This window comes from Orbicella faveolata, unplaced genomic scaffold (assembly GCF_042242905.1).
Source record: "Orbicella faveolata isolate gen_17 unplaced genomic scaffold, um_ofav_v1 contig_35, whole genome shotgun sequence".
NCBI lineage: Eukaryota > Metazoa > Cnidaria > Anthozoa > Scleractinia > Merulinidae > Orbicella > Orbicella faveolata.
In genome coordinates this window covers 28639401-28662675 of record NW_028301564.1, presented here as the reverse complement: position 1 = coordinate 28662675, position 23275 = coordinate 28639401, and the positions used below count along the sequence as shown (strand labels likewise).

General features: G+C 41.1%; 5 protein-coding genes across 5 annotated transcripts in view; 2 read left to right on the top strand and 3 right to left on the bottom strand.

Moving 5' to 3' along the window:
* Window positions 1–132: 132 nt before the first annotated feature.
* LOC110056466 (uncharacterized) lies at window positions 133–3654 on the bottom strand. The gene is made up of 3 exons (XM_089272887.1): window positions 3176–3654; window positions 1194–2587; window positions 133–756 (listed from the first exon to the last, which is right to left on the bottom strand). Exons 1-3 carry the CDS (start codon window positions 3582–3584, stop codon window positions 502–504), a joined length of 2058 nt encoding a protein of 685 aa, XP_089129013.1. The 5' UTR covers window positions 3585–3654; the 3' UTR covers window positions 133–501.
* Window positions 3655–5407: 1753 nt separating this feature from the next.
* Window positions 5408–8562, bottom strand: LOC110056525 (uncharacterized). Its single transcript, XM_089273897.1, has 3 exons — window positions 8110–8562; window positions 6294–7689; window positions 5408–6071 (listed from the first exon to the last, which is right to left on the bottom strand). Exons 1-3 carry the CDS (start codon window positions 8511–8513, stop codon window positions 5817–5819), a joined length of 2055 nt encoding a protein of 684 aa, XP_089130023.1. The 5' UTR covers window positions 8514–8562; the 3' UTR covers window positions 5408–5816.
* Window positions 8563–10043: 1481 nt separating this feature from the next.
* LOC110056467 (uncharacterized) lies at window positions 10044–17584 on the top strand. The gene is made up of 10 exons (XM_089273664.1): window positions 10044–10145; window positions 10223–10295; window positions 11060–11122; window positions 12512–12583; window positions 13333–13456; window positions 15027–15137; window positions 15591–15645; window positions 15762–15816; window positions 16247–16350; window positions 17363–17584. Exons 1-10 carry the CDS (start codon window positions 10084–10086, stop codon window positions 17571–17573), a joined length of 930 nt encoding a protein of 309 aa, XP_089129790.1. The 5' UTR covers window positions 10044–10083; the 3' UTR covers window positions 17574–17584.
* A 1977-nt stretch (window positions 17585–19561) lies between these two features.
* LOC110056515 (melatonin receptor type 1C-like) lies at window positions 19562–22311 on the top strand. The gene has a single exon (XM_020763014.2). It carries the CDS (start codon window positions 19899–19901, stop codon window positions 20901–20903), a length of 1005 nt encoding a protein of 334 aa, XP_020618673.2. The 5' UTR covers window positions 19562–19898; the 3' UTR covers window positions 20904–22311.
* Window positions 21799–23275, bottom strand: part of LOC110056422 (leucine--tRNA ligase, cytoplasmic-like) — a 41074-nt gene continuing 39597 nt past the window's right edge. Inside the window, exons 35-36 of the mRNA XM_089273666.1 lie at window positions 23168–23234; window positions 21799–22693 (exon numbers count right to left, since the gene is read on the bottom strand). Of these exons, the coding sequence (XP_089129792.1) occupies window positions 22626–22693; window positions 23168–23234 (135 nt within the window). The 3' untranslated portion in view covers window positions 21799–22625. The remainder of the gene's footprint in view (window positions 22694–23167; window positions 23235–23275) is intronic.

Below are 23275 nucleotides of genomic sequence, written 5' to 3'. Positions count from 1 at the left end.
GCCCTTATATTTCTGGTGGTAGATCTCGTTATTGGGTAAATTTCAGATTCGTCACACAATTGCCTCTGGATCACTCAATTTTTTGTCGGGTGTTGGGTGTTGATTTTAGAGAGTATAACGGAATCACGACTCTTTAACCAGCACCATTTTATTTTATTTTTTTCCCTTTGTTTTCAACAACTTAACAACGCCTCAGTTATCTGTCACACACTTGCAAGATTCCCCTTATTCTCAGCAAAGCAAACGAAACTTGAAAAACGAAAAATGGATCTCCCTTCACCGAACGAAACAAATGTCTGTCTTAGTCCCTGACAACCTACTTTATGATGATGTTCTTTGACTCTGTTGATTTTCCTCTTGACGTTCTCTCTCTTCTTTTACAACAACGCTACCGTATAATATCCCCTCCATTTGACCTACTCTGAGTTTAAATAAACCCCAAGCAGAGCGAAATGGTAATCACGGTTGTCTGTCATTGTTTCTCTGAGGTCGTTGCTACAGTTACTTGAGCCAGACTGTCAAGTGAGGGGACTTGTGATTATATGCTTTGTTCGGCCAATCAGAATCGCTGCTTGGGCAATCATTACTATTGCCATTATTCGACCAGCCATGCGCGGTACTTCCTTTTGTGGTGACGCCAACAGCCATGCAGTATTCGTTAGTGGCGCAGTTGCCAGCGGTATCGTAAGAAGCGAAAGGGTAGGCACCTCCATGTAAAGGATAAGGCATCAATCCAAACTTATTTTGGTAACAGATCTGTGGAATTCGTTTAAAAGAACTTAAGTACAATCGTTAATCTTATTCAAGAGAAACTTGTATCCACGTGAGTGCTCGTTACTTTGTTATTTAACAGTCGAATCGTTTGGAGTTAAAGAGATTCATTGTATTTCATTTTTCCTCGAAGATAACTGACCTCATGACTCGGAGTATCCCCTTTTTAGCGTGTAACAAACCTATACGAAATCTATTTCATTGTTTATATATACAATTCCCAAAATTTTAGCCAGAGAAAGTGTTTCATGCGCTCCACAGCTGAGAAATATGTCACCTAAAGAGACGTCACTACTGTTACTATAACTAACTTCAGTGTAATTGTCAGTGACAGAAACGTGGCAACAAAATCTAATTGAAATAGAAACTTGAAAGCCCTAAAAATTACAAAAACGTTAACTGCGCCACTCATAATCATTTACCTTTTTGTTGCCATTCCAAGCATACACCATGACAGGTGTCTTAACAGCCGCCTGAACAGTAGGCTTCCCAACAGAGTGATTCCAAAAGGAAACTTTTTCTCTGTCTCCAGGCAGCCTCCACATCACCCACTTGCTTCCCAAGCCATCCGTCCTCTCACCGCTGGACAACAGAATCGAGGACGCTTCCTCCACCGCCAATCTGCGCGCGTCAATACAGGCATACTCTTTCTGTTTAATGATCTTTGGTGTTTTAAGTGCACCAGCGTTGTAATTAGAGACCAGCCATGTCTTGTAAATATTGCCAACATTTCCGCTGATTTTTCCCACGAGAGTCCAGCCACCATTCGCCATGTCACAGTAAGTCTGCACTGATGAACTTCCTTGCAGGTCAGTCTTGATCCAGTAGATGCCATTTTTGGCGCGTGGTTTGTTGTTCGCCAGACTTGCATCATGGATTTGTTTGCACGAATCAGCGGGAAGTTTCTTTTCACCCAAAAGACTACTTTGACTGAGGTCGCTCGGTTGAAAGTTTCCAAGAGTGATGTTTGGAGGACTGGCAACTAGGAATCTCACTTTGATGTTGTCGTAAAGTGTTTTACAGTTGTGGGGAGACCTGTAACAGCCCAGGCCTAAAGTTCCTGCAGGTATTTTCCATTCGCTGCCCACTTGTACATTATTGTGCACCAGTTTATCGTTTGCCCATTGGGAAAACCTGTCGCCGAGTACCTGATACTTGAAATGAAACCAAGCGTTGAGAGTGAAGGCTGTGGGCAATTTGCCCTTGTATTTCCAGCCGCCATCTTTGTTGTTGGCTTGAGGTCTCATATAACACGCAGTATCCGGCGTCGGTGGATAGTATTGAAACCACCAACCCGTAGTTTTACCGTGATCTACGTTACTGACGCGTAAAAAAGGTCCAGTAGCAGTTTTCGTTGTCCCAGTCTCCATTAAGTCCAGCTCCACCTCGATATCCTTCCATGTAAATCCTGACTTCACGTACAATCCGATCTCCACATTGTCTTTGATGCTTCCCTGGAAAGTGTCTCCAAGCAGTCGTCCTTTTTGCACGCTCCATTTACCGTAATTGTTTGTCATCCATTCTTTCTTCAGGACAGAGCTCGAGAAATCGTCGTGAAAGGCGTACACGTGGTCAGGGTTATCCATGGCGCTTCCGCTAACCGCACCGCCAAGCACTAGAAAGTAGGAGGAGTCATCAACAGTGTTGGCTGACATAGGAGCCTGTAGTCTGAACTGGACAGTAGCTGACTTTGTTCCCAGGCCACTGAGGACGCGGTGGATTTGAGCAGAGTGCTGCCCGTTGGCATGGTAATAGACTTGCAAGTCATCTCCATTGTCACCTGTTAATCCACGATCTATCAGTTCGAGATGGTTAACTAGGGAAATAAAAGTGAAAATAGAAAATGTCTGTGGTTTTTTCTTAAGCAGAGAATCTCGAAATTTTATCTATTACAACAGACTTAAAATAAAATGCGGTGCAAAGAAAAACTAATAAGTAAGTTAAACAGTGCTTAACTGGCCTCTCTATTCTCTTTAGTAACAGGGCCTATCTATTAAATGACCTACAGTTGAGTGGTCGTGACGCGCTTAAAATGTCTGAAAATCATGACTAAATTGTTCTGCAATTTGACTGTGTTGTAAGAATTACAACTCAATATTGTCCTGAACATTCACTGAGTGCAACCTAACTTTGCTGAAAATCGCAAAACCTGAAGAATACCTCAGCTGAAATTTAGAAAGTGCAATACAAATCTCAATCCAGTTGACTGGTGGCAAGACACAGTGGTATTGAAACAAAAAAGCTGTTGAAAAAATCGCAACTTCATTACATCATAATGTTTGCCTAGTTCTTTTCCGAAGACTCAACCGATTCGAATTGATTTATATCAGTTCATTTGGATATTTCAACGGTAATTGGTAGTACAAAAAAAAAAAAGAAAATCAAAAGAAACAAATATTCTCACCTGGAATACTTAGGGTGTAATGTTTCGGTAGAGCGGATCCTTTTGTTTCAATTCTCATTGGGATTTTTCCTCCTTGTTTGGTTAGACAGTGTTGATATCCACTCGAAGCATTACCCTTTATCAGTTTATCCAAAAGATGTTGTACCGGTTTAAGCAGGGCGATTTCTTCTTCAGCGATTCGAGCCAGCTTCTCGGCGTCCTTTTGCATAACAGTGGCCAGCGTTTTCTTCTCGTTAAAAGTATTTAAATCGAGAGTTAGCTTGTAAATCAGGGAATCAATCTGACTTTTGGCGCGGTAGACTTCGCCATGCTTGGTTGGTTGGGATTCCTTTCCGAGCGTGACTCCAGACTGACTTGAAAAGTACAGTATAGCGGTCAAAATAGCGAGACGGCTTATTTTGAAAGCCATTCGACGCAGGATTAATAGCAATACGCAAGATAAAAGCAACGGTCTAATGTTGTTGGGCTCGTTGTTGGGAAAAACTACTGACTATGAATAATTCGGTTTACCGTCATAAACGAGTAGACGTACAAGTTATTTTTCGTGAATTGTAAATTTTATGTTAACAAACATCGAATATTTATCCAGGATGACTCTTCAGTGCAACAGCACTGTTATCAAGGGAGGCCTGCTGACTTAAATATATAAATTAAAATCTTTCAAAAACTACAATATAACCTTACACATTAAAATCATTTCACGCATTCTATATTCATATTTCATTCGCATTTTATATGCGTTGTTTGGATCGAGCGGAGAAGAAATGAATAAAGATCAAAGCGGGAAATGTCAGAGCTGTCTGTCATGCCCTGCGGCATACTGAACAAAGTTTCTAAGCTTTCGATTGAGTGTTTTGGGATAAATGAATGAAAATTCCTTAAAGTTTTGGAAGTAGGTTCTTAAAACTGTTTTTATTACTTGCTTGCCCATGTTTTGAGGATTTTATTTAAGGGCAGTTCTTTATGATCTGCGGAATGTAAATATCTGTTAATATTGTTAACCTTTTATTATAAAGTCAATCATGTAAATAAAATAAAATAAAACAAAATAAACGTTCCAGGTTTGTGGATGGAGTGGAAGGAGGAGGCAGATACTCGATCAACCAGGAGTTTTCAGCTTAGACCTACTCCCAGGGTTATTAGTAGCTTCTAAGACCTAAAAATCTGCTTTTCCTTCCACAATGTAGTCCTCCTTCATTCCGCTTCAATGGCTGCGTTGTCACACTTGACGGCGAACTGAACCTCGAGGATAGACTAATTCAACCGCACCAACTGCACATACGAGTAAACTGATGAAAACTCTAGCCCCCTTGAAACAACCACTACCCCTCCGCCGAGACTAACCCACAATGCAGTTGTTTGGTTTTCACTTTAGAGACAGTAGTATGTTGGTTGCTCTCCAGTCACAAACGAATTCTGGCTCTGGCTCAGTCCGCTGGCGGGAGAAACGGAAGTTGCTCCACGTGCACAGATCCAGGAAAGGCTGCTGACCATCATTGTCACGAGTTTTAACTTTATACTTCGTTTCAGGTCTGATAGTGGCGTGGCAAATGTCTATGACAATCAGTATTTATAAGTCAACACAACCGAAGCCATTAAAGGCCATAATGAATTTAACGACAAGTGCATCCTAAAAATACCCTGTCATCTTAAAATAGTGGTGTTTCGTCCTAAACACCCTAAGTGAAATCAAAACACCTTGATTTACAGCTCTAAGCGAGACGCCAAGCATCCCTGACCTGTTCCTATGGGAGTCCACGCCGGGCAACACCTATTGACTGCTACTGGTAAATCTTGGACTATTTCAGTTCATTGCGATAACAGATGCTTTTTAAGGTTTTTCGGTGATATAAATCACTAGTGATGTTGAAAAATACACTCAAAAAGATCCTTACTGTTAAGAGTTGTGCTGCTTCCTGTAAAGGTGTGGTTACTGTTGTGGATAAGATTTTCCGAGTAAATACATTTCATGGCACAAGTGAGAATGCTGTACAGCATGTCGCGCAACTAAATTTAATACACAATTAGTTGTACGGAGTATATGGGTCTTGCACTCGGAAGATTTTCTATTCTGGTGTAGACAGGCCTTACGCCCTTATATTTCTGATGGTAAATCTCGTTCAGTTTTTACGTAAATTTCAGATTCGTCACACAATTCTTCTGGGTCACTCAACAATTTTTTGTCTGGAGTGTCGTGTGTTCATTTTGGAGAGTATAAAGGAATCGCGACTCTTTACCAAGCACCATTTTATTTTATTTTTTTCTTTGTTTTCATGTTTTCAACAACTTAACAACGCCTCAGTTATCTGTTACACACTTGCAAGATTCCCCTTATTCTCGGCAAAGCAAACGAAACTTAAAAGACGGAAAATCTATCTCCCTTCACCGAACGAAACAAATGTCTGTCTTGGTCCCTAGCGACCTACTTTATGGTGATGTTCTTTGATCGTGACTCTGTTGATTTTTCTCTTGACGTAATCTCTCCTCTTTCACGACAATGCTACCGTATATGAAATGAAATCGCCTTTCCTATAATATTCTCTCAATTTGACCTTCTCGATCTAAGTTGATATAAATCCCAATCAGAGCGCAATAGAAATCACGATTATCTGTGATTGTTTCTCTGAGGTCGTTGCTACAGTTATTTCAGCCAGATTGTCAAGTGTGGGGACCGGTGATTGTATGCTTTGCTCGGCCAATCGGAGTCGCTGCTGGGACTGTCGTAACCACTGGCATTCTGCGACCAGCCATGCGCAGTGAAACCTTTAGCCATGACCCCCACAGACATGCAATAATCATTGGTGTAAGTGCCCCCAGCAGCGTGGTAAGAGGCGTAAGGGTACGAACCTCCATGAGCACTATTAGGCAGGATCCCGAACTCGTTCTGATAACAGATCTTCAAAAAACAGAAAACGAAGAAACAAAAATAAATATTAGCAAAGGTTTGTACTAGCTGGGACAGACATAAGTCAATCATATTTAACTTTCTTATGCTTGTTACCGCTCTGATACTAACCAGTGACGTCCTTGCATGCTGGAAAATGGAAACGCTCCAAAATATTACGGAAAATCCATCAACGCAAAGGTAAGTTTTGGGTCTCTTTCTATCTCTTATTACCTTTTTGTTGCCATTCCAAGCATACACCATAACGGGTGTCTTAGCCGCTGCATTTACAGTGGACGGCCCAACAGAGTGATTCCACTGCAAGTTCTTTTCTCTGTCTCCAGGCAGCCTCCACATCACCCACTTGCTCCCCAAGCCATCCATCCGCTCACCGCTGGACAACAGAATCGAGGACGCTTCCTCCACCGCCAATCTGCGCGCGTCGATACAGGCATACTCTTTCTGTTTAGTGATATTTGGTGTTTTCAGTGCAGCAGTGTTGTAGTTAGAGACCAGCCATGTCTTGTAAATATTGCCAACGTTTCCGCTGATTTTTCCCACGAGAGTCCAGCCACCATTTTCCATGTCACAGTAAGTCTGCACTGATAAACTTCCTTGCAGGTCAGTCTTGATCCAATAGATGCCATTTTTGGCGCGTGGTTTGTTGTTCGCCAGACTTGCATCATGGATTTGTTTGCACGAATCAGCGGGAAGTTTCTTTTCACCCAAAAGACTACTTTGGCTGAAGAAGCCTGGTTGAAAGTTTCCAAGAGTGATGTTTGGAGGACTGGCAACTAGGAATCTCACTTTAATGTTGTCGTAAAGTGTTTTACAGTTGTGGGGAGACCTGTAACAGCCCAGGCCTAAAGTTCCTGCAGGTATTTTCCATTCCCTGCCCACTTGTACATTATTGTGCACCAGTTTACCATTCGCCCATTGGGAAAACCTGTCGCCGAGTACCTGATACTTGAAATGAAACCAAGTGTTGAGAGTGAAGGCTGTGGGTAACTTGCCATAGTATTTCTCGCCACCATCTTTGTTGTTAGCTTGAGGTCTCATCCCACAACGATCAGCGCTCGGTGGGTAGTACTGAAACCACCAACCCGTGGTTTTACTGTGATCCACATTACTGACGCGTAAAAAAGGTCCAGTAGCAGTTTTTGTGGTCCCAGTCTCCATTAAGTCCAGCTCCACCTCGACATCCTTCCATGTAAATCCTGACTTCACGTACAATCCGATCTCCACATTGTCTTTGATGCTTCCCCGGAAAGTGTCTTCAAGCAGTCGTCCTTTTTGCACGCTCCATTTACCGTAATTGTTTGTCATCCATTCTTTCTTCAGGACAGAGCTCGAGAAATCGTCGTGAAAGGCGTACACGTGGTCAGGTTTATCCATGACGCTTCCGCTGACCGCACCGCCAAACACTAAAAAGTAAGAAGAGTCATCAACAGTGTTGCTTGACATAGGAGCCTGCAGTCTGAACTGGATAGTAGCCGACTTTGTTCCCAGACCACTGAGGACGCGGTGGATTTGAGCAGGGTGCTGCCCGTTGGCATGGTAATAGACTTGCAAGTCATCTCCATTGTTACGTGTTAATCGACGATCGATCAGTTCGCGATGATTAACTGGGGAAATAAAAATTAAACACATAACATTTCCGTCGACTTTTCAGCGTAACGCATTGGTTTAACTGGCCATACTACAATTGAGTCACAATTTCCATAATTGAAAAGCACGACTAAATTGTCCTGAAAATTGCAACTTAACTTTGCTGAAAATTGCAATAAAACTGTAGTTAATGAGAGCCGGATGATTAAAGTGCATTGAAAATCTCAATTCAGTTGACTAATGGCAAAACGTAGTGATATTTAAACCGTAAAAAAAAGTGCTAAAAAATCGCAACTTTATTACACTACTGCTGTGTTCACCTGATTCTGTTATAAAGACTATACCTATACTAAATCCGCTTTGATTTTTATTTTCACTTTGATATTTCAACAAGAGTTGATAGTTCAAAAATATTTCATAGGGATCAAAAGTTCTCACCTGTTACCGTAAAGTGTAATGTTTCGGGAGAGAGGATCCTTCTGTCTCAATTCTCATTGGGATTTTTCCCCCTTGTTTGGTTAAACAGTGTTGATTTCCACTCGAAGCATTACCCTTTATCAGTTTATCCAAAGGATGTTGCACTGGTTTAAGCAGGACGATCTCTTCTTCAGCGATTCGAGCCAGCTTCTCGGCGTCCTTTTGCATAACAGTGGCCAGGGTTTTCTTTTCGTTAAAGGTGTTTAAATCAAGAGTTAGCTTGTAAATCAGGGAATCAATCTGACTTTTGGCGCGGTAGACTTCGCCATGCTTGGTTGGTTGGGGTTTTTTTCCGAGCGTGACTCCAGACTGACTTGAAAAGTACAATATAGCGGTCAAAATAGAGAGAAGGCTTATTTTGAAAGCCATTCGACGCAGGATTAATAGTAGTACACAAGATAAAAACAACGCTGTAATGTTGTTCTGTTCGTTGTTGAGAAAGACTCACAAAGCATGATACATTCTACTGTCATAAATGAGAGGTACAAGTTATTTTTCATGAAACGTATATGGTACGAATGTTAACGTATGATAGGAACTTACTGTCAATTTTGAGTCATTTGTTGCCCTGCTGACACAAAAGAGTCACCTCAGTTTTTGTGTTGTATGAGAATTCATTGAATCTCTTCTTCAGCGAGTTAACAAAAAACGCCAGAAAATCAGTGTTGTGCAGACTACATTTGAAACCTCCCAAGTAATGTAGTCACTGCGCTGACATGAATTTTTTGCTCCAGGGTGTAATGTTGAGGTTGTAGTTTGATTGTCATATGTAAAATTTAGCGTTATTTGAAGAAGGAATGAGTAAAGATGCAAGCTGCCTGTCATGTTGTGGCGCATACCAAAGTTGCTGGCTTCCGACTGAGTTTTTTGCGACAGTAAATGAATGAAGCCTGAAAACTCCTTGACGTTTTGGAACTTGATTCTAAAAACCCTTTTTTGTTACTAAGTGATCGGCAGTTGCTACACGACAACAAAGTTAATGCTTCCTTTGTTTTGTTAACCTTTATAAAGTCAATCATATAAATAAAATAAAATAAAATAAAACCACTCTAGGATAGGGGATGGGTTAGAAGGAGAAGGCAGATACTCATGTACCAAGAGTTTTCAGCTTAGACCTACCCCCAGGGTTATTAGCAACTTCTCAGACCTAAAAATCAGTTTTTATTCCACTTTTAGTTTACCTTCATTCGACTCTTCATTCCGCTTCAATGACTACGTAGCCTACCCTGCGAGCAGAGTCTCCATTGATCTTCGTAAGAGACTCAGCTCGCAGGGTATACACAGCCACGGTTGACGGCGAACTGAACCTCGAGGATAGACGTAAAGATCTAATTTAGCTTCAAATATTAGTAAACTGATGAAAACTCTAGCCCCCTTCAAACAACCACTACCACTCCGCCGAGAATCAGGAGACTAACTCACAATTCAGTCATATGGTCTTCTTTTAAGAAGAGGCAGTAGTATGTTGGTTGCTCTCCATTCACAAACGAATTCTGGCTTTGGTTCAGTCCACTGGCGGGAGAAACGGAACTGGACAGGGTCTCCGTTCCACCGTTGAGCCCGTTACGACTCATTTACCGTTTTACATCGTTCCCTACACTCGTGATGTGTGGTTGCTTTGCATTTAAACTAAAATGACGAAGATATAATCATAAGACAGTGCGATAGGACATGCTGATCTGCTGACGTTTGGCGTTGCTTCTCATCGACTAAGTATCCCTTCCTTAGGCAACTCCACAACTTTGGGGCGCTTTATATAGTACGGGAATTTGGTTTGGTAGTCTATTGCCCACCAGGCAACATCTCTTCTCTTCGCCTTCTGCCCCCACCCCCCCCCCCACCCCACCCCCACCCCCGCTGCTCTCCTCCTCCAACAAATGCTCCCTCTACCCCAGTCTATCCTCGGTGACCTTTCAGCGAGTCAGAAGACTTGAACCTAATGAAGAACACGGCGGCCATCTTGGATTTTGGGTTAGGGGTATTGAAGGCTTTGAACATCATGTAAGTGACTGAAAAACTGTCAAACTTTAAAGCCTGCTAATTAAGACAAACATTTATAAAATATTTCTTCCTTTTAGGGCTGAATATTGGAAATCTCAACCGAGAAAGCTGTGTGAATTTTGCAAGTGCTGGATTACTGACAACAAAGCGGTAATTCGGTGAAATAGTTCAGCATTTTATTAATAAATGTCTTAAGTCTAGCTTGAAAAAAACTTGAGAACATAGAAAGAATAGTCTTTGCCTCCCTACAAGCCAAACGATTTTGTGACATTTTTATTTCTCACTCTGCCTGATCTACGTACATGTAAGCTTCTGAACTGAGCTGTCTGTCAGTCAGACATCCAGTCAGGTCAGTGTAAAACGCAGACTGCGGACTGTGGGCTGCAAACTGGAGACCAGGAGTGAAATGCAGACTACAGACTACTTAACTGAATACTTAAAAAGTCTGTAGTCTGCATTTCAACCCTGGTCTGCAGTCTTCATTTTACCATTAGTCTGAATTTTACCCCTGGACTGCAGTCTGCAGTCCACAATCTGTGTTTTACACTGACTGGCTGTGGCCTCGTCATTTATCATGTGATAGAAATCTTGAGCTCATAATCTAATTGTTTATTAGTAAAAATCTAGTAGCGTTCTATTGCGAATGCCATTCTTCTGTTGGCTGTTCTACTCGCTATCCACCTTTTTGTAGACAGTGAGTAGCCTAGCAGTGTGCTGTTGATAACAAACTGGTGACTGCTTTTTACGTTTTCGAAGTGTCATTGAAGAGGATTTAGATAAAATTTTGAACGACTGGTAGATTTATATTAAAACAATATTCGCTCTCAATTTCTATGCATGATAGTTGCACCCTCATCAGCTAACACATGGTGTACATGTGCAGTGTAATGTATGTTTTAATTATGCAATTTTAGAGTGTAGAGTTTCATGAGAGAGGCAAAAAACACAAGGAAAATGTACAGAAGAGAATTGAAGAGGTAAGGATTGGGATACTCATTGCCACCCTTGTTTTTGACCTTATTAAATAATAATAGATGTACAACAGTAGCAATTAAATGAGGACATGACGATCGATGCGAATGCAGCCATAACACTACCGGAAAAATGACCTGAAAAAATTTTCAGGCTTTGAACAGGATTTGAACCCACAGTCTTTGTGTACCAGTGCAATGCTCTCCCAACCGAGCTATCAAATCCACATGAGAGTGGTCATGTGTTGGTTGGCTCTTTATGTTCAGTGGATATAATACTCAGCTCAAATAAGTGAATTCCATAGTTATCAATAGATGTTTTTCAGGTCTTTTTTTCCAGTAGAGTTATGGCTGCATTCGCATCTATCATCATGTCTACATTTAATTGCTACTGTTGGACATGTAGCATCCCATCAAGGGGGGAGCAGAAATACCCCTAGTCACTTCATGCTACAGGAGGGTGACATTGGGGTGTTCTAAACACCGTGACACCGCAAAGAAAATTAACGAACACCGCATCACCGCAAGAAAGGTCAACGAAACACTGTCACTGCAACACGTATTTTTAGTGCCATGATTCGTTCATCTACACTTACAATAATACTTTTATACCTCAACAATTTTCCACAAAATAAACACATTGTTTCTGTCCTCGCTCCTCCACATGTCTACTGAACACTGAGCTCCGGGTGGCAGAGGTCGAGTTACTTGTCAAGTGACGTATAAATGAAGAGTGATGGTCTGTATTTTTTACAAATTATTTACAAATTACCTCAACGGTACGTGTTTGTCATAAATTAGGATTTATTAACAAAGTTTACATTGTAAATTTAGGTCAAATTTAGGTTTGAGAAGGGTAAATCAAAAAACCCCAGCACTGCAAACAATTTCACTGAACACTGCAGCATGAAAAACACAAACATCGCACACCTTAGGGTTTGAGGTCACTGCAACACTGCAAGTTGAGATTTTATTCACCACATCACCGCATTAAAAAAACATCAACACCACAACACCGCAAATCCCCATGTCCCCCTCCTACAGAATTTACAGGAGATAAGCACTGGCCTGATGGGCCACTTGGCTCATATACAGACTTTACCTTTTACACCTCGATGGAGCAAGTCACTGCATGTTGAGTACATGTACATCCTGTAGATTGTTTGGCTCAAGAACACATCACAAGGACTCAAACACTGCAGTTCTGAACCTTAGCCATTAGCTGAAGGACTACAAAACACTGACCTCCTATTGATAAAATGCTACTAATGTTATTACTAAAAATAATACTATTTGCAGTAAGCATCCCTATTATATTTTGTTTTGTAAATACTCATTTATGTGGAGTGGATTAGAATTAATCAGTTTACTTGTGTGCTCTGATGTGTTGCACAGGTTCAGAAGAAGGGAAAAGAAACATGTCAGGCCCAAAAACAACTTAAAATGGATTTAGCAGCCATTGAAGCGGTATGACAAGTAGACTGATTTGATTTGTGATATACTACTATGATTCACCCATGGAGTCTAGATCAAAGTTGTATTCTTTGCTTACTTGTAGGGTTATTCAGTGTACTTGACTTCTCATTTGCGTGTCTGCCACAGGGTTAGGCCACACTGTTAACAGGGCTGTCATTAAGAGCTACAATGGCTAGGTATGCTTGATGGGACCTTGAAATTGCTTGTTGTTGATATGGTTTGCCCACAAAGCAACAAGTTTGTTACAGGGTTGTGAAATAGAGACTACCATTTACTCGAAAGTTAGTGACAGCTCTGTTTATTGTTATCTTAAACCTAAGACATCTACAATCATGAACAAAAGTCTTGGGACAAATTTGCACTTATGGTGTTTTTTCACACGCACCAAACAAACAGTCACATGTGAATTCAACTACACCTGTTCAGCCCTTCCCCTCACCCCACCAACAATGTTGGACACATGTGCAAGCAATTTCTCCAGTTCCAGCATTGTATCTGGTGGGGGAGGTGGGCAGCAATGCATTTTGAAAAGGACAGCAGTGCCTTTTCAGACCCCCTTTTTAAAACACAGATAATTCATGCAATGACACAAGTGTCCCAAGGAATTTTGTCCACCATTGTAGAACACAGTACATGGTTTCTCTACTTTGTTCAACTTCTCTGCCTCAAAGATCCTGTGGCAGAAATTATCACCGTTGGATTTTTGTCATTCTATTATCTGATTTAATTGATCACCTCAGGCAGCACTGAAGGCCTATGAGAAAGACCTTAACATTGAACCATCAAAATCAAAGTCTGAGTCATCATCAGAGCCTCAGAAAACACAGACAAAAGAAACATGTTCCAAAGGAGAAAGTACTGGAGGTAACAACATACTGCTAGCAAAATGTAGTTTACAGAAATGAATGAAATTGAGAAAACCTGAGAATTAATCATCATCATCATCATCATCATCATCATCATCATCATCATCATCATAACAATTACAATTTCCTCAAATGTGATTGGTGCATAAGTTTCTGTATTTTGCTCTAAGTTGTAATTGGACAGTGTTATCGGACAGTTGGCTGTAAGCAGGCAGTTACATGAGGCAATCATTTTAAGTCCTCTCCACTAAATCCACCATTCACAACATTGATTACAATCACTATAGCAACCAGTTCAAGGGAATTGCAGAGATTCAATCTCTGGTGACTGTTTTGAAAGGAACTTGACAGCCACTTTGCAAGCTATTCTCCATATTTTTAATTACATGTATGATATTTAAAAATGACTATTAAAAGCCCTTTTTCAATGAAACTTTTACTTTTGTGGGAAATTGTAATGGTTATGATTAATTGATAAGTTCTGGAAATTGTGTCATCCAATTCTGTCTGTAATCATATGTGAGATTAACAAATTGGACTTCTGCTTCCCGGTCGTCCAATTTTGTTAATCACTCGTATGATTACAGACCGAAAAACCTTATGTCATACAGTTCAGGGAGTCATTGTGCTCTAATCTATAGCAAAATTGTCAATCGCGATTGGTTCTCCATGTGCCCTAATTTGTTACGTACATGTAATATTTTTACCCTGCGACCACAGGAGTGTCCAATTACATATATCCAATAACAATATTTTGTAACTGGATACTTGAAATTACATAACTATGCCATTTGCCTGTCAATTACGCACACTTTTATGGCATCTTTCTCGATGTTTCCTACAGTTTTTGAAACTTATGGAAAGCACTTTATTATAGATAGGATTAACTAGTAATTGGACCTTGTGTCGTACAGTTCAGCGAGTGATCATGCTCGTAATTTCAAATCAGCCTCTTGCTTTGTTCCCTTGTGCTTTTGAAATTACTCATGCAATAATGTTTTTACTCCCCAAATTGCACTTCACTTGGTACAATAATTATAACTTCATTGTATTAGTTATGAATTTTTTTTATCAGTTTCATTCTTGTCAACAATATACATACATACATACATACTTTATTGTTACCTCCCCTGTGGGGCTTTTCAGGAACAATTACTTAAATTACTAAGTTACTAATAACTACACAATCAAAATTAATCAAATTTAAAAAACATTTACAACATTATCTAAACTTTGTAGTCGCGAAAAATACTAAAAATAAATGAAGTTTAGGGAGTATTTACAAAATTGTCTAAAAGCTTATTCTTTAAGATACATTTAAAAACTTGAACTGAACAGCTTGATTTTAAAAAGGGGTCTAAATTGTTCCAAAGTCCAATAGTTCTGTAATAAAATGTTCTTTGTCCTGAGGCTGTTTTAAAAAAAGGTATATCAAGCTTTGGAATGCTGCTGTATTGTGTTAATTTTTTTTACTCCTTTTAGGAAAAACTAGTAATTAAACATGTTTTTTGTTACTCAGGGAATTAAAGAGACTCAGTCAGTGAATATTTTTATTATCAATGTTATAGGTTGTTTCATTTCATATGAAGGAGGCCAGCCCACCATGCAATGCTCGCATGGTTGGAATATTGGTCAAGCTCCTCACGGTTATTATTACTATTACAATACAACAACACAAGGTAACTGACAACTACATCTGTATCAACCTCACCTGTAGCCTTGATCGTCACACCTGTAACAAACCTGTTACTTTATAAACGGCAAGTTCATCCCTAACATCAAGGGCCTATTAAGCATACTCAGCCACAGCAGGGATTACGGGTTGCGACCTTAATTGACAGCCCTGAGTGTCATTTCACTACACTCTGTGTATACACTACATTTCTGGTAGCATCTCTAGTGTCTCTAATGTAGGTTTCTGAAATGGATACCATTTTCTATGGAAGGAACATGAATATGAAAGGTTTTCTTGTTTTCCTTCAAAAATGTTTTATAGCTGGGCAGAGGTTTTGAACTCAGGAAAGAGCCTCAGGCAATGCCTTCCCCTTCAAAGTTGAGTCCCCATTCCCCCCGCCCAGCTCTAGCTCTACCAGAATGTAATGTAATATTTGATGGAATTATTTTGTCTCCAGCATCCCAGTGGGAGTCGCCTTCTTGTTTGTCTTCTCCGACACAGGACAGTACAAGGTAATACACAGTTTGTGCATTTGATTTTAACCAGCTGTGGTGATTTGTTTATTAATTTTGATGCTTCCGTTCAGTGTAAATTGTCAATAATATTTACTCACTTGATTAATTTTCAGAAATTCCAAGGAAGAGAAAGTGGCCAGTGCAGAGCAGCAAGCTGGTGTTCAGAATGTAGGTATCATGTTACACAGTGACGTATATTGATAAAAAGGTAAATTTATTCTTGGTTAGTCTGTATACCTGCTGCTGGGGTAAAGTGTAGTAAAGGTTACATGGCCCGTTTCACGATTATTGTATGGTTTTGAAACTGATTGTTGCATACATTGTAAGCTCAGTTGTAAATCAGTGATAAAGCTTGGAGACAGAAAAGATATCCTTGCAAATCAAAGCAGTTTTGTAATGATTGTAGTGAAGAACCAAGACCACTTTTATTGTTTCATGATTTTTTTTAGCAGTCTGATCAACCATGTGCAAAGCATGTTTTCAAGAAAGACGTAGATCTATGTATAATTTCAGTGGGAGTTTAAAGGCACAGCTTTACCTTTGATCTCTCTCACCATGTCCCAAGGTTGTTGTTCTAAGGTAGTGGTTTCTGTTACAGGATGAAAAAGTAAGTAAAGATAAAGAGACCAAGCAGAAGGATGTGAAGAACTCTCCTTATGGACAATGGACTACAGTTCAAACATTTGAACCGCCGCCTGAACCGTAAGCCTTCGTATTGGTTTCAATCAGTCAGTTGTGCTTGAGTTATTTCACCTGTACATCCGATCTTTGAAGTTAGGGACGGACCATAATTTTTTTGACGGAAGAGAAGGGTGGGGGTTGGGCAATTTTCTGCGCATGAAACTTTTTTCTCACCTTTAGTATGTGCATGATTTTTTTTGGTGGGCGATAGTTTTTGCAAGAGTTTTTTTAACATCAAAAATCACAATTATAGTGGAAAGCGCTGGCTCATTTTTTTCCCCATGGCTCCCCGTGCACGATTTTTTATTCAGAAGTTTTTTGCTGTGCAGGAATTCTTTTTGGAAATTGTCCACTCTGCCTCCCCTCCCTCAAAATATAATGGCCCGTCTCTTACGAAAGAAAATAGGATTGAAAGGGGGGAAGGGGTAGCGAAAGCTTGTGGGACTTAGCCTAGAAAATACAGGGCTCCTGTTTCGCATGGTTCATATGCTCCATTCCATGATATGACCTCAGGGCTCAAACGAAACTTACGATTGTCCAAGTTACAAGAAGAGAAACTCCTGGGGCTGCAGGATACGAAGCACAATCGTTAGGACTTCAGAGATGCCTAGTGGGGTGGGGCGGGGTGCGAGGGAACACACTCTCTGGATGCAAGTCGGGGAACGAGAGGGTGATTGCCAGACTAAACGTTTTAAGGAAAAAAGGGTCTAGTGTTTGTAAACCACGATGGAAGCTGTGAATCGTGACTCTCGAGCGGCCTAGCGTGCAATGGTCTCACCTTTTGGGAGAAAACTAAAGCCATCTTGTCAGACGATTTTAGCGTGGGATATTGTGTATCTGTCTGTTTCGGTGTTTTATTGAGCCTTTTGTTTAAAACTTTCGTTACGATAAACTCTGCCGAGTGACGTTACTCCAACTGGGAATGTCATTAGAAATCTCATTGAGTATAGACACGTGCGTGCAATGCGGTAGGGAAGCAAAGGTCATTGCAGTTTAACTCCAATACCGTTACCTTTCTTAATTCCTTTGTTAGAATTAAGACAGAACCATCAAACGGGATCGACACTAAAGAAGTCCCGGCGTCAGAAGCTGTTAAGACAGAAGCTAAATTCAAGGAACGATCCACTCCTAAAATCACCTTCCGTTCGAGCGGGGAAGGCAGTGAAGTGGCGTTCAAGAAGCGTAAACTTAACCCTGACAAGAAGAGGAACATTCGACAGACTGATCCAAATAAGGCTAGCTAATAGTTATGATCCTTGTTAGGTTTATTTAATTAGAAAACATGCAACGATACGGCGCCGAGAGGATTAACAAATATGTCAAAAAAATAAGCAAGAACGTCTTTACATCGCTGAACTTTTTTTTTCCTTTTTTGGCGTATTAGGAAGCCTTTCTTGTCACCTTAGCTCCGCAGGCAGCCGTCACTTAATGGGTTCAAGACAGTACAGTATGTCTTTGGGCCCTTTCCTTATCTGATCTTCATGTACCGTGATTTCAGCGATGTCACGAGCTCTTGAGCGTAAGAGCTGTGTATACGCGTACTCTCTTTGCACACATCCTCCGCATGACCTCTTTCAATCCTCCAAAGCCCGAGCTAATTTCCCCTCTCCTTGAAACGTTTGGCCAAAACAGTAGAGAAGACCAAGATAGTGTGGTCAGACCAAACAACAATCACCAGAGACTGTAACTGAAATGACTGTAACTGAAATGATGGCAGAATGAATTAAAGTTATACAAACTAATCTTGTAAGACATGTATGGAGCCCAGCTCTCTCTCTCTCCCTTGCCACCTAGTGTCACTGAGGATGTGCAGATATCTGTACAGATATGAATGTAGACTGAATATAAAGCCAGCTAAAAGGGGTTAATTAACATCCGATATCTACGTTCTAAATCATTGGACTCCCTTATATGAGCTATATAGGTATGTGTGTCCCCAATAGGTATGGTTTTTTAGGCCTTTTAGAAAAATAAAATAAAATAGGGTATCTATTTTGGCCATTTTGGTCTCAAATTGGGTATGGTCTTTTTGCATTCTAGTCTTGAATCCAGTATGCTTTTTAGAAGAAGCTACTTTATCATTACCGATACGACAATCAACAAAAGCCCTTTACAATGCCTCAACATCGGTCTGAACTGGGGGACAAATTATAAGACAGGTCTGAAACAGCGCATTAATTAAAGGGTTAGTTCTTGAATAGGGTATCGAATCTTTGGTCAGGTCTCAAGCACGCGTGGCGTAGCCGCGAGACGAGAAAGTGAACCTGCTCTGATCTCTACAAATATTTTATTTCCACCCCGGAAACCGCAGAAAAGAATAATTAAATCAATTAATTTTCACCGGAAGTATGAACTTTGGCAGCTCAGATTTCTCGGGAAAATTGTAAACCTTATTCATAACAACATGTAGGCGCGATATCCGTTGTTGATAAAGTTTTGCCGACGAAAAACTGTCAAAGTTTATGTCTACTAAGGGCACACACTTGATTCCAAGTGATCTTGCTTTGGCAATCGGGTCTTTGACGATGCTGGGAAACGGGCAAAACGCCTTCGTGTTGTTTCGTTGCCCGCTTTGAATTGCAATCACATACGTTTGTAATATTTAACTCTTCCCATATGCAGTCGGAAACACGATAAATACGTCTTGATTCATTAACATACTTTCAACTGCTATTTCCTGTTCCCTCTTAAGTTTGAAATTTAACCAGAAATAGACTGGAACTTTGTTTTATCAGTAATACGCGCACTCAACTCTTCCTCCGACTCCAATTGTGGACGACTTGTTTTTATTGTGCGATAACCATGGGGATTTAATCGCTCTTCATCAAACATAACAGATTGACAGTTTTCTCGTTTTTCCCGCTTTTCGACAAATGGTATTTCACTTTGCTCAGACGAAGCAGAAATGAAAAAAGCAGAGATCAGGGCACGCTCACTTTCTTGGCGCCTCTTCACCAGACTCCTTCCCGCCGGATCGCTTCTCTCTTCGCCGCTCGCGCGTGTGAATGAACGGTGAACCTGCTTGCAGGCTATCAGGACTATAGATCAGGTGTTGAGTAGTGTAAGCTTAACGCTGGCCAACGGTTCATGTTAATTTCTGGTTGTTAAAAAGCTCAAGATTTGCAAATTAAAGTCCAACCTTGGATTAAAGAAACATTAGAGTTTTTTTGGAACCGTACCCCGTAGTTCCCACAGACAGCAACAAAAGTTGATAATATTTTTCCGTTTGCTTGTAATCGAGTGACACCTCTGGCAGTTGTAATCAACACGGGGAATCCTAATTAATTGACCCATAGATAATTAGTTCTATAAGCGGATACAAGGGCATCACTGGAAGTTGTTCATGTTAATGATTACAGTCATTTGTACTAACTTTATAGTTGGACGTAAGCAAATCATTCACTCTAGCTCTGTCAAAGACAGCTTTTTGGCAATACTGAAACTAGATCAGCACACCCCGAGGATGTAGAGACAATCTAGAGAATAGCGAACTTAATATTCTGGTATTTGACCTGCGAGTATAAGTGTACCCTGCACCAAAAAAAAGAGGCAAAGCAAAAAATCGCATCATGGACGAAGATTCGGAGTTCTACGGGGAAGGAAACGAAACGTTGGATGACGAATTTGTCCATGGATTCTCGGCCCACTATGACGTATATCCAGTGGTCCTTGCAGTGTTGATAATCGTTGCCAATGGCACGGCACTAGCACTGGTTGTCCGTAAAAAGAAGCTCCAGACTGTGACAAATGGCGTTCTGGCTAGCTTAGCCACAAGTGATTTGCTGGCGGGCTTGTTAGGAATTCCTCTTTACCTTGTCTGTAATCTAACTTACCACACTGCCTGGTGTCTTTCCAGCGCCGTGTTCTGGCGGTTCGTCTCCATCTCCACGGTTCTTCACCTGACGATTTTGACTATGCATCTCTTCGCTAACGTGGGTCATCTCACGCGCTATGAATTCGTCCTGAGGCGAAAGGCTACCACCTGTCTCGTCTGCACCGCCTGGCTTTGCGCCGCATTCGTCTCGCTCGTTCAGTTATCGTGGATCATCGTGGAAGACGACAGAAGCGAAGAAGAACGGCTCCGGGTTCACCTCACTTACTCCATTGCCGTTCTTGTTTTATTCCTTGGCGTTCCGTTGGCCACGATAGTCTATTGTCAATTGCGCATCTTTGCGTTCATTTGCGTCTACAAAAGAGAGTGCAAAGCCAGAGTATCAGAAAAGAGCAATTCATCTGACGACCAACCGTTCGCGAAAGTCGCATCGACGTGGAAAACAGCTGTAGTTTTCGCGGGTATGTCAGCAGTGTATCTCATTTGCTGGGCGCCATACTTTATCCTGGAACTTGTGGTTGATGATGCAGAAATGGAGTCGTTACCTCTGTGGGCCGTCTACATGTTGTTCTACTTCACAAGGTTCACTGCATCCGCGGTCAACCCGGTACTGTTCGTCGTAGGGAAGAGCGATTTCCGGAGAGCGCTTCGCGAATGGTTGCACTGCTGTTGCACAGCAAAGGCGGATGAAGAGGCTGGCCATGGAACAATGCACTCTCTTGTTCAAAGCCAGCGCCCATGAACTGCGAAGTTCAGAAATTGTTTTCAGGCGAGTTACAAGTCTAAATTTGTCGTTTTAGTATGCTAAGAAAGGTCCCTTGATTAAAAAAAATAGGAGCAGGGTGGTAAATGTAATAAACTTCACCATCAACTTATTAACACAGTAACACAGTAACACAGTTTCCTGGAGCGATTTCACTGGAACCAGATCGATTACAGACGCGGCGTCAAACGCAAAGTTAGTATTTTAGAGAGTAGCTTCATCAGGGGGAAACAGGTCTATTTGTGCCACTGGAGTAATTATACTGTAAGCGTAAAATCCCAAGCAAGCAAGGGCACGAGTTTTCGTCAATTTTGCAAACTGACAGTGTCCCAGGCCAGACAGTTCCTTGCGCAGTATAATTCACAGGTAATCTCATTTGGAAATAATTGAATTTATACCAATACTTCACTTGGTGCAAATTGGACTCGGCCTTCGACCCCGGGCCGTCGACCTCTTCTATTAATATTGACAGTCGTGAAAAATATTTCATCTAAATTAGACAATATGTTGTCATATTACATATACAAAACTTGACACCGGATCACTGCGAGAGAGCGCAGTTAATGGCTGAAATGAGCTCTTAAGACTTCATCCTACTGAGTTTAGCGTGTAGTTGTGCTTCCTGGACCAAATGTGGTTCATATTTTTCAACAGCACATAATTTTATGCACAACAAGAATTCCTAAAATTGCTAGTCTCCGAAGACAGCGCGTATTGATATTTCACACGTTTCACACCTCCTTGAAATACCTTGGTTATGGACTCATGTTGATAAACGGTATTTTTCTCGATTGAAAGTCCACTCTAACAGGTCAATATTGGCCTGTTTTCGCGTGTCTGACGTAATACTTCTTTAAGTTCCTCACTCACTGAGTCTTCAATATTTTTTTCGTTTTAATTCAGACTGTCAAAGTCTCTTTATCCTGTCAAAATAATACATTCAGACATCGCATAAAGAAAATAGGGGATTGGTTTCAGATGAGAATCCTCTTACAAAGTACAATTCGGAACAGAAGCATTCGGAAAATTCAGTCCACTCTTACCATGATATGACATCCTCAGAGAAGCGAGAAGTAGATCAACTAAAGTACTATCCCGTACGCTTCATAGAAGTGAACGCGTACTTGATCCGGGGAAGAGGTACTCCCATATATTGGCTTTTAAGGTATGTGCCTCGGGATAGGGTAGAGTTTTTGAGGTTTTCGATCCTTAAATAGGGTATCATTTTTGCCGCTGGCGGTTGGCATTGTGTTGCCGGTGTGATCTTTAGATAGGGTCAGTATCAAAATTGTATCAGCTAAAATTCCAGTGTGTAAATGTCCAGCTAAACGAAAACAAATTCTATGCTTGATGCATAACTTCTAAAATAAAGGACCCGTTCACGCTATTCTTAGTTTTTGTTTCCCTTGAACAGGACGTCATTTCTCAGGTTTGTGCCTTAAATAGAGTATCAATTTGCGTTTTCTTTCGGTCAACAATACTGCTACGATCTTTCATTCACTCGGCACACACCTATCCGAAATTTACGGGAGTATCTCTCGGACTCGATCAAGGGTTCTATTCAGGAGTTCACTATATCTCTAAACTGTTGTATACACTGACTGTAGTTGGAGAAGTCCGTGTTAAAGGCTTGCACATTCATTTTACTTCGCTAGGAAACATTTAAATACTGAATACATTGAACCGATCAATTTCTTTGCTTCACTTCTTTGGAATGAAAGCGTAAAGACACTGCCCGTTGTATTTCATGACATCTTGATCTGTCAATGCTGTAACAAAGCAAACAAAGATAGAAGATCAGAATCGACCAAAGGCGGAAAAACTAATATAAACAAGACACAACATACTCATAATAAGAAGCCTTAAAACTAAAGACAAATTGAGAAAAAACTGGCTGCTACTCCTCAATGATCTCAATTTTCAGATCGTCGAGGCCAGTTAAATATTAGGCTCGATTTCCGCCACTCCCTCGAGTCCGGTCAACATTCCTCCTCTTTCTTCGGGGAAGGAACGCGGGGAGAAGCCCGAGAGGAGCAAGCAAGGAGCCAGGGATGGCGCAGTGGTGAGAGCGCTCGCCTCCCACCAATGTGGCCCGGATTCGATTCCGGCCCGGTGCCATATATGGGTTGAGTTTGTTGTAGGTTCTCGCCTTGCTCCAAGGGATTTTCTTCGGGTGCTCGTGTTAATTCGGAGACCGAATGCTACCCCAACAAGACGTTTTAGTTCTCAACTGTGAAACTTACCCGAGTCGCAGTTAGGCGACGTGGAGAGTGCAACGTTTCTTCCTCTCAAACCAAAAACCGCTGCTACCTACAACCACACCAGGAAATAGCCGCAATTAGAATCTTACA